Source organism: Ursus maritimus, unplaced genomic scaffold (assembly GCF_017311325.1).
Source record: "Ursus maritimus isolate PB19 unplaced genomic scaffold, ASM1731132v1 scaffold_33, whole genome shotgun sequence".
In the NCBI taxonomy this organism is placed as follows: Eukaryota; Metazoa; Chordata; class Mammalia; order Carnivora; family Ursidae; genus Ursus; species Ursus maritimus.
In genome coordinates, this window is record NW_024425897.1 from 2,986,277 (window position 1) to 2,999,361 (window position 13,085).

Sequence of the window (13,085 nt, forward strand, 5' to 3'; positions counted from 1 at the left end):
CCCCACCAGGTCCAGGGCCCAGTCATAGGGGACTCAACAGGCTCGTCCACAGACACAGTCTGCAAAAGACTCAACATAGCCCACCCACATCCAGGACATGGCCGGCAGCAAGCTTGCTCCCAGGTCTGGGGTGGGGACAGGGGTGTGCAACCGGTGGGGGGGGGGGTCAAAGGAGGGGTTTTTGTTATTGTTGTTGTTTTTTAAACTGTCTACCTATCTGTATCGTTGTGTTTTTTCAAGCCTTTTAAAACAGGCAGTGGAGTGACCACTCTGTAACACGATCTGACCAAGCCATGCTGGGGCCTCCAAGCCAGAGGTCTAGACCACAGACCACACACAGCATGCTCCTTGCCCCTACCGGTTACTCCTTAAATTATCAACACACACGTCTGGCTTATATTCAGAGAACATATCAAAAACCACTAAAACCTAAAATCTTTTCTTTCCTCTTGCTGACAGAAAATTTACTCTGTCAGTGTTCCCCACTGGTTTGGAGTGCAAAGTGCTAACCCTGGGTAAAAGGTGAGGCCGATAGCACTCATAGCTGAGCTGGGGCACCAGGGGCCCACTGGGGTAGGGCCTACAGGGAGACCAGCCAGCCTCCTTCCACCAGAGCACACTGAGCTTTGTGCCAGGTGCCCCAGTCCACCTGGCGGAAGGGTTCCATTTTGCCCTCGAGGAAGTGTCTAGAGAGTGTCCAGAAGAGGCCCATAGAGCGCCTGGCATGCTTGTTCAAGGCCAGGCTGGAGTGGACGTGCTGGCCAAACGCCATTCTTCTCAAATCACAACTTCAATCGCGAACCAATGTGTGGTCCTCAAAGTAGGCACATGCTTGACAAAGAGCTCACTGTTTACAGACTGCCAGCACACCTCTCCTTTGTCTAGAAGAACCCTTCTTATCTCAAAAGGATACACTGCTTTGGGGTTGGTGATGTCCAGGAAGTCAGGGCTCTGAGGCTGGAATTTGGAGTACGTGGCCACTTGAAGGTTGACACTCTCCACCTGAACCAAGCCCCCTTCTTCCAACAGCAAATTCTGCATCATCTAAAGGAAGAAGAAGGCTACATGAGGCTCCTGGAAATGGCGAGCGTAAGTGCCATCTAACCACAGGCTGGGTAGGCCCCAGTTCGACATTCAGATGGCCTCTTCCTTAGGTCTCTGGAAGAGCAACCTGAGACGAGGACTTGGGATAGGTAATTTAATTGTGATTTGATGTCAGGAAGGAGGAAAAAGCAAGCCAGCAAACAAGTCAAAGACACAAAAGGAAGGCCTTGGGGTGCTACCCGGTGGCTGCAGCTCGCAACGTGTCTCTGCCAGTCTCTGAGAAAAGATGGTCCATTGGAAGGGTCACCTGGAAGGGACAGCCACCAGTGCCAGGTCTGCTAGGGGCAAAGTGTTTCCCCAGGGAAGCTCACCGCCCCCCCACCCCATACCTCTGAGCTGTCCCACACCCAACTTACAAGGCCTTGGGGCAAACGGCTGCAATGGAGGCAGGACACTGATGAAACCTGGTGGGCTCACTTCACATGGAATGGCCCTATAGCTAAGGTGCAGGGTAGTGACAAGTCCCCAGAGGTGTCTGCTACAGGGGGTCATATAAAACAAGACACCCCTACACCTCTATGAAATCACCCTGTGTGGTCGACACTGGCTGAGGAACAAGGTACAGAGAGAAGAACATAGGCCTGTGAGTATCTGGTGTGCAGGAAGTCAAGACACCACAACAAGGCTGACACTCGGGGCTCTGAGACAAAGAAGGTGGGCCAGAAATGAGAAACCCTGCATGTCTTGGAATGGTTTTTTGCTTTTCTTATTTTAGAGTGTGTTGGGTTTTTTTTTTAGATTTATTTGAGAGAGAGAAAGAGCATACACACATGTGAGTGTGAGCAGGCGGAAGGGCAAAGGGAGAGGGCGAGACAATCTCAAGCAGACTGCATGCTGAGCGTGGAGCCCAATGTGGGGCTCGATACTACAACCCTAAGATCATGAACTGTGTTGAAACCAAGAGTCGGCCACCGAATCGAATGAGCCACCCAGGCACCCCTCAGTTTCTTGAAGAGAGCTTCAAACATATAAAAGCAGAGGGAACAGGGAGGGTATCTAGCTTGCTCAGTTGGTAGAACATGCGACTCTTAATCTAGGGGTTGTGAGTTTGAGCCCCATATTGGGTGTAGATTACTAAAAACAAACAAAACTTAAAAAAAAAAAAAAGAGAGAGCTGCATGAGCGAGCCTCTATACACCCACCCTTGGCTTCAACAGTGATCAGGTCACAGCTGGCTTCGGCTCCTCAGTCACCGCCCCACTCCCGGGCCCTATCTCACACTGGGCTGCCCTGGAACTGGTCCCAGGCACCACATCCCTTCAAGAACACTTCACCCAGGTGGCACTGTCGAACAGTGCTGTTGACCACAGAGGCTTCACAGAGGTAGTTAGGAGGTGACTCTAAAAGCCCAAGGACAAGATGCATTTAAGAGGAGGGCAGGCCAGGGCCAAGGTGGGCAGAGGTCATGAGCAAAGCTGGAGAGTGAGCAGGGCCTCCCCCCCGCCATAGGCCTGTTGAAGTCCCCACACACTCTTATTGAAGAGTGCTCGCCAGGCTGGGGTCGTTGCTCTGACAAATGCTACAAGCAGGCTGAGTAGGACGGAGAGCAACAGACTTGATAACTGGGACGTTCGGTGACCCTGGAGAGGGATGCTTCCGTGGGAAGTGCTCTAAGGATTGGCAGTCAGTCTGTTGCAGCCCAAGCTCACAGTCTCTTAGGGATTTCCCTGGGAAATCTGCCAGTGAAGACAGAGGACAACTGATGACTGCAGGAAGGACACAGTCACTGGCAGCTCCAGGAAGAAAGGCAGGAGCCCGGCCCGGCCCTCCCCCCCCACTTGTGGTTGAATCAGCAGGCTCAGACAGGACTTGGTGAGGGAAGTGGCTGGTGGAAGAGCCCGAGGGCAGGGAGGAGGTTTGTTCCAGGTCTGGCCTGCTCCTTGTGTGCACAAGCCCCTTGAGGGCACTGGTCACCATGGGGTATTGGGTAGTACGACAGGCACCCTGTGGCAGGCATCCACACACTCCCAGTGGTCCTGGGCAGGGATCTCGATCTAAGCCAGGAGACGAGGCCTCAGGTACCAGAAGAGGTACAGCATCTGTTCAGAAAAGGCCAGCATTTGTTCCAGGCTGAGTGGCCCTGAAGAAGCCTGGGAGCTCCAGGTGGGATGGAGCCCACCAAACAGCTAACAGAAGGCACCTGCTCACATACCCGCTGGGGGTGGAAAGATCCTCAGGCTGACTCTGCAGCAGCAGCCACGGGACACCCCAGACAACCACCCACTCTGGCCAAGAGCTGGAAGATCAGAAAGAGGCAGGTCCACGTTATCTAAAGCAGCTTCCCAAGGGATATGCTATTTCTCAGCAAAAGGGATCCAACTAGTTTTCTGATCCAAAATGGTCTGAGAGCCTGGACAAGGGGCCACCCAAACTCTACGTCTTTGGGTTGGAGAGAGAACCTTTGAGGTATGATTTTCCCCAGGGTTACTATCTCCTCTTTTACCTCTTCGTAAGAGTCACAGAGGGGCTGTGAGGATCCAGGATGGCCCTGGGAAGCTGTCAGTGCCCAACACTTCAGCCACCCACAGCACTCTATCTGATGAGCGGGACAAGGCCTCGCGCCCATGAGGGGCACCTGTAAACCCACAGGACAATAAGGTGCTGAGTGGCGAGTGCTGGGGAGGGCAACAACATAGGAGAGGCCAGGCAGCAGGTGCGATGGGAGCATAGGGTTCCTGGTGGGGGACGAAGCTGGCCCAGAGAAAGGGCCTAGCACTCAAGAAGGACCCAGGCTCAAGAGAAAGTCTGAAGGCAAAAAGAGCTTTGTTTCCATGGCAAGGAAGTGATGTGCTTTGGAAAGACTCAGTTATAGACAATCATCTAAGCACGCTCACATACACACACACGTGACAGAATGGGGAGAAATTAGTAGAAGTGGGGAGCAGATGTATTAAAACCTAAAATTCTGTACTCAGACCACTTCAAAAATACTCCTGCTTTATTATTTTTACAAAAGCCTCACCCAGGAGATGGCAGGTAAAGAGCATGGCTGTGGTTTCTGGGCTACCGACTGATCGACTGTCAAAGAAAAGGCCCCCCACCCGCCCCCCACCAGCATGCAGAGCTTTGTTCTGAATCCCGTCCTTGTAGCCATGACACACGCTGAGGGTTGCCCTCCTATGGGGCCCCAGCCCTGAGACAAGCCCACGGACTCTCAGAGACGGCGCAGCCCCACTCACCCAGTGTGGGAGGTAGCAGATGCCCTCATCGGCCACAAACTCCAGCACACCGCAGTGTGTCATGCGGTCCGAGTTCTTGTTGGTCAGTTTGAACAGCATGGGGTAGGTAATGTTGAGTCGGCCTAAAAAAGGAGAGAGGCTGAGGCTCAACTTCTGTGAGGGAGAAGTTCTATTCCCCAGATGTGCTCCTCTGAATATCAGCCTCCCTGGGTGCCCACCATGGCACCACAAAGCCTTGCTCCCCAGAGCAGGCCCTCAGACCCATGAGGTGTTTAGGCCCCTGGGTGCCTGCCCACGCTCCCCCCATGCACATCACTTGGCCCAGAGCTCAGGAATGTTTGGTGACCCAGGGATACAGTACTGGCTTACCCTTGAGGTTTTCTGAAATCCCAATTTTAAAAGGTAGTATGTTAACTCATTTACTCAGAAATAATTCATTTGCCAATGACATGCTGGACAAAATCCCTGCCTGCAAAGGCTTCTAGTTAGAAAGGTAGGGAAGAAAGAAACACATGCTCCGAGATGCCACAGTGTTGGGGGGGTTGGGGGGAGGCGTGGAGTAAGCAGCATTCCCGCAGTTAGTCCTTCATGTGAGTCCTGGGCAGGCCAGCCTGGGAGGGAAGGCCAGAGAGGAAATAGCCCGAACAAAGGCATGGAAGGGGAGCCCAGCCAATTTGGGAATGGCTGGCCATCAGGTGAGACTGGGGCACAGGGACAGGGTGTGAGTGTGGTCAGGAAGAGAGGGAAGCTGGGCCAGACATTATGCTGGCTGGGAGCATTCAGCAATGTGGGCTCTCAGCAAGGTCATGACATAGTACGTCCCCTCATCTAGCGGTCAGCAAGGTCATGACATAGTACGTCCCCTCATCTAGCGGTCCCAAGACCAGGCTGCATGGACAGCCAGAGGCAGGCAAACAAGAATACTGGTAGGCTGACCCAGGGGGCAGGAGGTGCAGGCAGTGTGAAGCAGGAGACCCAAGAGAGTCAGGGACCTGGGGGACAGGTCTGGGACAGACTGATGCAGTGACAAGTAACAGTGTTTGCCACGTTCCAGGCTCCCACTTACTCTTTCCAGACCAGTGAGGTAAGGACTATCACTACTCCTTTAATCTGTGGGGAACTAACATGCCCAGTCAGGGAAAAGCCCAGGCTCACACAGCCTGGGAGTGACGATGCTGGGATTCAACCTAGGCTGCCGGCTCAGGTCTGAGGCTTAACCACCGAAGCTCACTTTAGCCTGTCGGCTTAAGCAGACATGGCCACAAAAATTCTGTTCAGTGGCAGGAGGTATGGCAGAGTCCGCCTGGGATCTTCCTGAAAATTATGGTGATGCAGATCAAGTAAGAAGCTTGGGCAGAAAGCCACAGACGGGGGAGAAGAGCCTCCAGAAGTGGCAGCAGTGGGTGTTCTCGCCCCATCACCAAGGACTTGGACTTGGATGCTGGTCCAGTGGCCAAGGGCCCAGAGGCCAGGCCCTCTGTCCCCAGAGCACCTCTCAGCTGTGGAGTCGTGAAGCAGAACGGTGGTCGGTCGGGGTGATGCAGATCAGGCTCCAGCCAGGGAGCCAAGACTCTTGTGGTTGGAAGAAACCCCTGCGCTCCTCAGTCTGGTGTTTTCACGCTGCATTTTCTGATTTAGAGAAGTGCCTTGGGGCTCCTGGGCTCTCTGCACCACCTCACCTCCTCCAAACTGAGCAGTGACCCTTTTATAAATTAAGACTCTCTGTAAGACTTCATTTGGACAAAGTTTCTTCCATGACTTAAAAGATCTGAACACTGACCTAAGGCCCTTGTCCCAATTCGAGTCTCTTCTCACACCTGTACCAAGGGTCACACCTGGCACTCAGCGCCTGGGTCAGCTCAAACAGAAAGGCAGGCTCCCTGGGGGGCCTTGTTTCCTCTTCTATGATGGGGCTATGAACCCCACGGGTCTGTTAACCAGCTGGCTGTACAGAGGCAGGAATTACGGGGCCTCCACTGGGTGTGGCCACTGCTGCTGCTGGCACTGGTTTAGCCCTGCTGGCTAAAGGCCACCTCCTGCCTTGACTGGTGTCACATGGGCTTGGGCTATTCACACACATACCACAGGACACCATCCAGCAGGAGGTCCTGCCACAAAGCAGCTTTGATGGACGGGTGCTGTGTGTCCCTGTTTAAAGATGAGTACACTGAAGTTCAGAGGCCAAATCACTAGTCTAGAGCCAGGCCAGGCGTAAACCCCAAGCTGGAATGATACCAGACCCACGCCCAGTTCTCTACAGTGTGGCCCCACACGTATCAGACACGGAGTGTGGACCTGTCCTCTGGTGGCCTCCACCGTCTCCTCCCTCTAATAGGGGGAATTCACACTAAACACACCACTGAATCTCAAAAGGAACTAATTGTGCCTGTGGCTGGGGGCATGAAGTCTCCATGGGTTGTTCTCATGGGATGAAGGGTTGAGGAAAAAGGAAGTATGGCCCCTCTCACAACCCATGGGACTTTCTGGCTCCTGCTGTAAGAGAAAGGACCTGATGAGAAAGGCAGCTTCTGGGGCAGAGGATAACAGCTCAGTTTTTGATGTGATTTTCAATGCAATGGGGCAGACTGGGCTAGAAATTCGGGCCTGGAGCTGAGGAAACATATTTGGGGAGGAGATGAGAAGCCTGCTGCACCGCGTCCTTTAGGAGAAAACCTAGTGAACCCAGCCAGTACCATCAGGGTGATGCCTCAGCAGGGTGAAAAGCACTGGTGCTCGAATTTTCCTTTAGTCCTGATGGGATCTAGATAAGGTGTATATGTGTGTTGGGAGGGGGAGATTCAGAAGAGTAGAACTCCCTTCATAGGGGAGGGACCTAGAGCTGAGTACTCACTGGCCCCAGCCTGGACAGCTGGCCACCACCGGCCACCATCTCACCGGGGCATCTGCAGGCCCAGCTCTCCAGTCCAGCACGCACCCTCCACAGACAATTCCCAACCAGAAATGGCAAAGATTGCCTAAATCTGGACATACTGGGGAGCATGTGCCAAGTTTCTTTTGTCTATACTTATATGACCTCAGTTCCCTAGTCATGGAGAAAATACTTACTGAGTTGATCGAGGGCTGAGGGCGGCATAATTACTGTGGAAAGATTATTTAAAAAACATTAAGAAAATAAAATTAAAAAGGCAGAACAAAAGCCAAAACTTAGTTTCTGTCATATCTTTAAAACATACTAAATGATACTTGTGAGGTAACCAGAATTTCACAATGATCTTTCATAAGGAATTTTACTTGCTGTAATTCATTGTGGAGAACCAATGGCTATTAGCCATAAATCTAATCATAATTAGGACTCTCCCTCCCACCCCCAGTCCCCCGTAGCAAGTCTAGGGCAAGTAAGATTTTCACTGTAACTAGCTTCTGGTTACACAAGCAAAACAAGGGCTACTGAAGACTATAAGCGCTGTAGGCTGAGGGCAGGAAAGGTTACTATTCAAAATAAAAACGAGCACATACTCTTCCCTCCTTTCTCCACATCTGACCTGTCATTAGGCCCTGCGAGCATGGACACGGAGAAGCAGCGGTACTGCGTGGAGAAGCGGTTCTGGAAGACCCGGGGAATCGGGTGGTCGAACATGTTGAAGGAGAACTACAAGGAAGGAAAGAGTGCTGAAGTTAGAACAGAACAAAGGTACATTTCTTCACGTCGAAAGCCCAAACAAGTCAGGGAAGTTAATGCTGCTGAATGTCCTGGAAGAACAAGATGCACGGAAATCCCGATGGAACAGAGCAGTCAGCCGGAAGCACGGGGAATCTCAGATCTGCTTCTACACATTCGGTCCTGCTCCATCTCATTCCCTCCCATCTAGATTCCACTGCTTTTAGAAGGTGCAATCTCACTAAAATATACAACTGGCCATGTCAAGCCTGTCATTAACCTCTTTCGGTCTCTCGTCCCTCACCCAAGGATCCAGACCAGACCTCACACATACCTCAGGGACTGGGTCCCGACGGCCCTGCAGTCTCCTACACCTGCCACACCTGATTCCTCCAACTGGAACACTTTCCCTCTTTTCATTAATTAAAAAAAAAAAAATCTATTTATTGAGTGCCCACTATCTGCTAGGTTCTGATCTAAGCACGACCAAAATATCACTCTAGGATGTCTGCTCACTAACAAAACAGGTACAACACTTGCCCTGGAGGAGCTGACATTCAAGACAAGGGAAACAAGTAAGAGAAAATGCCTGGTGCTGATAAAGGCTCTGAGGACAAGACACGGTAAGGGACAGAGAGCTCCTGGGAATGCTACCTTATTTTTCTTTTAAGATTTTATGTATTTATTTGAGAGAGAGAGTGAGCAAGAGATAGCAGAGCACAAGCTGGGGAAGGGACAGAGGGAGAGGGAGGAGCAGACTCCCTGCTGAGCAGGGAGCCCAACGTGGGACTCAGCCCTGAATTGAAGGCAGATGCTTAACCGACTGAGCCACCCAGGCGCCTGGGAATGCTATTTTAAATGGGTGGTCAGGAAGGGCCTCTGCAGAGACTTGAATGCCAGGAGGGAGCCAGGCAAAAACCAGGGAATGGCATTCCAAGCAGCAGGAAGAGCAGGCACGAGGTATTTGCCCTCCTTCCCCTGGCTTCCATGACCATCCTTTCTTTGTTTCAGGAACCTTCCCTGCTTTGCCCACGGTTTGGACTGGTGCCCCTCCAAGGTGGTCTCATGTTGTTACACTGTGGTACTCCCTCATGTTAATAAGTAAAGTCAAAACATGGTGCCGCCAAAAAGGTAATATCCCAGCTCTTAACATGTGGATTATGGTGAGGCTTAGAAAATATGTTACACAGCAATCTGGAGCCTTCTCAAAGTACTGCAATTACCATAACGTCCCTCCTTCCCCCGCCACCACAATATAAAATCGCACAATAGGGTACATATCAAAAAGAACTGAAAGCAGGCCCTTGAAAAGATATTTGTCTGATGTTCGAATGTTCATAGCAGCACTATTCATAATAGCTAAGAGGTGGAAACAATCCAAGTGTCCATCAACAGATGAAAGGTTAAAAAAATGTGGTCTATCCACGCAATGGAATATTATTCAGCCTTTAAAAGGGAGGAAAATCTTATCACATGCTACAATGTGGATGAAACTTGAGGACATTATACTCAGTGAAATAAGCCCATCACAAAAAGACAAATACTATATGATTTCACTTATGTGAGGTCCCTAGAGTTGTCAAATTCATAGGGACAAAAAGTAAAATGTTGGCTACCAGGGGACAGGTGAGGGGAAACGGGGGAATTGTTGTTTAATGGGTACAGAGTTTCAGTTTTACAGGATGAAAAAATTTACGTGGTTTTTACAAGTTTTAAAAAAATAATCTCACAATGGACAGATATTTTTTGACTTGATTCCAAATATACATTAAGTAGAGGGAAAGCCATCTCCCTTTACTAGCAATTTCAAAATTAGCAAGATGAATCTGCGGTCTTCCTAAAATACAAACACAGCATGTTCCTGCTTAAAATCTTAAATGGCTCTTCGATCCCTGGGAGCTTTAGCATAGTAGTTTTCAAGCCTTTGTTTCTCCTTCTTTTAAGCAGAACTCTGTTCCACAGTCTTGGCCAGAAGTGTAACAAATGTGAAGGTAGAGTAATGGGGGCTTCCTGGAGCCTTTCACTACATCACCCCATCTAAGTCATTTTTTCTCTTTGCTTTCATTCCTCTTTAAATCAGAAAATCCCCACAAAGTATTTAACAGCCTTAACAATTTGCCTTCAATCCATCCATGAACCTTATCTTCTGTCCCCCCCTGCTGCTTCCAACCCTAAGTCGTACTTTCCTTTATAATCCCAATACTTAGCATTTTGCCTAGACCTCTCAGGTATTCAAAGTCTGTGATGAACTTGAGAATGGAAACATGATTCAACAATGACAAACTTCAGATAAAACCTAATAACCATTGCTTCTTTTTGCTAAAACAAACAAGTGACATTGAGGCAATGCCGCACAATGGTAATGAGACTAAGCTTTGCGGCCAGACTTGGCTTCAAATTTCCACTCCCCACTTCTCTGACCTCGAGTAAACGACTTACTTCTTTAAACCTTGTTTTTTTCGTGGTTAAAATGATAATAATTATCCTTGCATCCAAGGGCATTGTAGGGATTAAATGGGATATGGTGTAATAAGGGACTGTGCGTGTTAAAAACTGTGTGACAGAAAAAGCGCCAGCAAAAACTATCTAGTACTTTTATCTTTACCGAATCGCTTAAATAGCTAAAGGCATCATTACAGCGGATGCACGACCCAAACGTACCGCGCTGGAGGGAATTGGGGCAAGGGCTGAGTGTTCCCGCCCATGGGAATGGCCCCCAAGCATTCTCCCTGCGGGACCCCTGACTCGGCTCCTCACCCCCAGCAACTTTTCAATTATTTTGGTGTTAGGAAACCTGTTACGTGCCTAGCACTTGTGAGACCCGTGGGTGGACCCAAACGTAGAAGATTCCTTTTCACCCTGAAGGAGTTTTAAGTCCAACTGAGAGGCAATCCGAACTATGCCCGGGACCAGCGAACACAAGCCAAGGCCGTTCGTGGTCAAAGGTCCGGCTCTTGCCCGGCCGGGGTGACTCGGCATCTCCGCGGCCGTCCCGTCAGCCCCACCGGCCCCGGCCCCGGCCCCTGGCCCCAGCCTCCAGCCCCAGCTCCCAGCCCCTGCCAGGCCGCGCTCACCATGGTGGACACCCCTGCCTCGCAGATGCCGCTTCGCCCAGAGAACGTTAGGATGGGAGCCCGCCGACCCTCTCTGCTTACAGCAGCCGCCGCCGCGGCTTCCGCTCCGACGCCCTGGGAGGCTCACCGGAAGTGCCGGACCTGAGACCCGGGGGGAGATGAGGAAGACTGGGGTCGGCTGCAAATGCGAAAAGCCAGGCAAAGGCGCTAGGGTCTAAAATTTCCCTGGGGGTACACACTAAAATACCCTTTCCTAATTTTTTGTCCTCTCTAGAGTAATTTTTATAATTATTTTAAATTACATTTTTCTAATACTCCCCTCTAGACGAATTTAGTGAGGCCCACTCTCTTTGTCGACTACACTACCCAGAATGCACGTAGACCTTCCGCCTTTTGCGGCAGCCATCGAGGATGCTGGCGGAATTAAGCCGCGCATCCGCCTTCGAACTGCGCCGAGAGCTTTTTGAAATCGTAAACTGACGACTTCGTTCGATGTATATGTGCATTTAATTTATGGCATGTTTTTTTTTTCCCCCCTGGAGTTCCCAGTGGGAGGCAATAGGCTTCTCTTCCCAAACTAAAGATGTCCACCAAGCGTTGGATTTGTGGGTAAATGGGAGTCAGGATTGAAGTGGGCAACCGTGCTTGCGTTCTGCCGGTGGATGACGCTCGTTTAGGAGCGGGCCTGACTTTTCCAGCCTGAATGGCGGAGTGCTAGTGCCCGCCTCCAATGTGACCCAATCAGAAAGAGGGAAAGGCTGGGGGAACTAAGTAGCGATTGGTTGGATCCTGGGCCAATCGGGAGAGTCCTGATTTGGCGGGAGTCTTGACCGCTGCGGCTGCTCTTGGAGTCTCTGCACTAGCTCTCGGTGTCCGGCCGCCGTGGCCATGTTCGTGTCCGATTTCCGCAAGGAGTTCTACGAGGTGGTCCAGAGCCAGGTGACCCCTTTTCTTGGACCTCATGGCCGTGTCGGGGGGAAGGGATGAGAGGGAGCGGCCGTGGGAGGGCACCAGGGGCCCGTGTTCGGGTCTCTGCCTTCAACTGGCCCGCTCTTCTCCCGACAGAGGGTTCTTCTCTTCGTGGCCTCGGACGTGGACGCTCTGTGCGCTTGCAAGATCCTTCAGGTGAGCCTTGCGTACTTTGGAAGGGAAGGGCCGGGGCGAAAGGTGAGGATGCAGGCGAGGCCCCAGGAGGAGTTGGGTGCCGGGTGTGCTGGGAGTCGGGGCTGGAGGTGAGGAGCACAGTAGAGAACCGCCCCTCTTCCCAGCCCTCACGTTGAGAGCGCAGGCTACCTTAGTGGCTGGAGCAAAGGAAAGCTGGGGAGGGGCACTCTGAGAGGTCGTCTTGCTGGCAGGAGTGTTGGGTAAATTAGAGAAGGATTCTGCAAAAGGCAGGAATACTAGTTAGTATTTTTGCAATAACCTGGGCCAAAAAATGGTTGCATTGGAGAGACCCTTAGACCTGGAGTGGCTTCACAAGTGTGGGGTTTCAGACGGAGGAGTCTGTGACAACTGAGGGCACAGTGGTGTCATAAGCAATACCCGAAATCCAGATTCCTTCGTCTATCAGGGAAGATCATTGGTTCTGTTTTGAATATGATGCAATGTTTACATGACCTTTGGTCAGGCCCTTGGGTCAGAAACTACTTCTCAGAAGACCCAGAAATAAGATGAGCTTCCCTCCCAATGTTTTCCTTTGGTAATTTTCAAAAATTAGGCAAAGTTCACAGAATGATATAGTGAACAGTCATATCCCCATAACCTAGTTTTTCCCCTTAACGTTTTACCATTCTTGCTTTATCACATGTCATTCGTTTCTCAATCCATCGTTTTGTTTTTGTTTTTTTTTAAGTTCATTTCAAAGTAAATTGTAGATGGCCTAAATTTGATAGGTTTGAAATTAATCTCTCTCAGGCCCTGTTCCAGTGTGATCACGTGCAGTATACCCTGGTTCCAGTTTCTGGGTGGCAAGAACTTGAAACTGCATTTCTTGAGCATAAAGAACAGGTATGAAAGGAGTATTTTAGAATAATTAGTCTTATTTTATTCAGTTGCAATTTTTTTTTAAGATTTTATTTATTTATTTGACAGAGAGAGACACACACACAG

At 50.6% G+C, this 13,085-nt stretch overlaps 2 protein-coding genes across 3 annotated transcripts in view; one reads left to right on the forward strand and one right to left on the reverse strand.

Moving 5' to 3' along the window:
* The window catches only part of UFD1 (ubiquitin recognition factor in ER associated degradation 1), a 24,230-nt gene extending 13,098 nt beyond the window's left edge, over positions 1 to 11,132 (reverse strand). The window contains exons 1-5 of the mRNA XM_008697578.2: positions 10,977 to 11,132; positions 7,761 to 7,893; positions 7,350 to 7,382; positions 4,284 to 4,405; positions 914 to 1,044 (exon numbers count right to left, since the gene is read on the reverse strand). Of these exons, the coding sequence (XP_008695800.2) occupies positions 914 to 1,044; positions 4,284 to 4,405; positions 7,350 to 7,382; positions 7,761 to 7,893; positions 10,977 to 10,979 (422 nt within the window). The 5' untranslated portion in view covers positions 10,980 to 11,132. The remainder of the gene's footprint in view (positions 1 to 913; positions 1,045 to 4,283; positions 4,406 to 7,349; positions 7,383 to 7,760; positions 7,894 to 10,976) is intronic.
* Positions 11,133 to 11,565: 433 nt separating this feature from the next.
* Positions 11,566 to 13,085, forward strand: part of CDC45 (cell division cycle 45) — a 33,804-nt gene continuing 32,284 nt past the window's right edge. The window contains exons 1-3 of one of the 2 annotated variants that reach the window (XM_040619577.1): positions 11,566 to 11,915; positions 12,042 to 12,101; positions 12,891 to 12,983. In XM_040619577.1, the coding sequence (XP_040475511.1) occupies positions 11,865 to 11,915; positions 12,042 to 12,101; positions 12,891 to 12,983 (204 nt within the window). In that variant the 5' untranslated portion in view covers positions 11,566 to 11,864. The remainder of the gene's footprint in view (positions 11,916 to 12,041; positions 12,102 to 12,890; positions 12,984 to 13,085) is intronic. The other variant, XM_040619576.1, reaches the window with a different exon arrangement.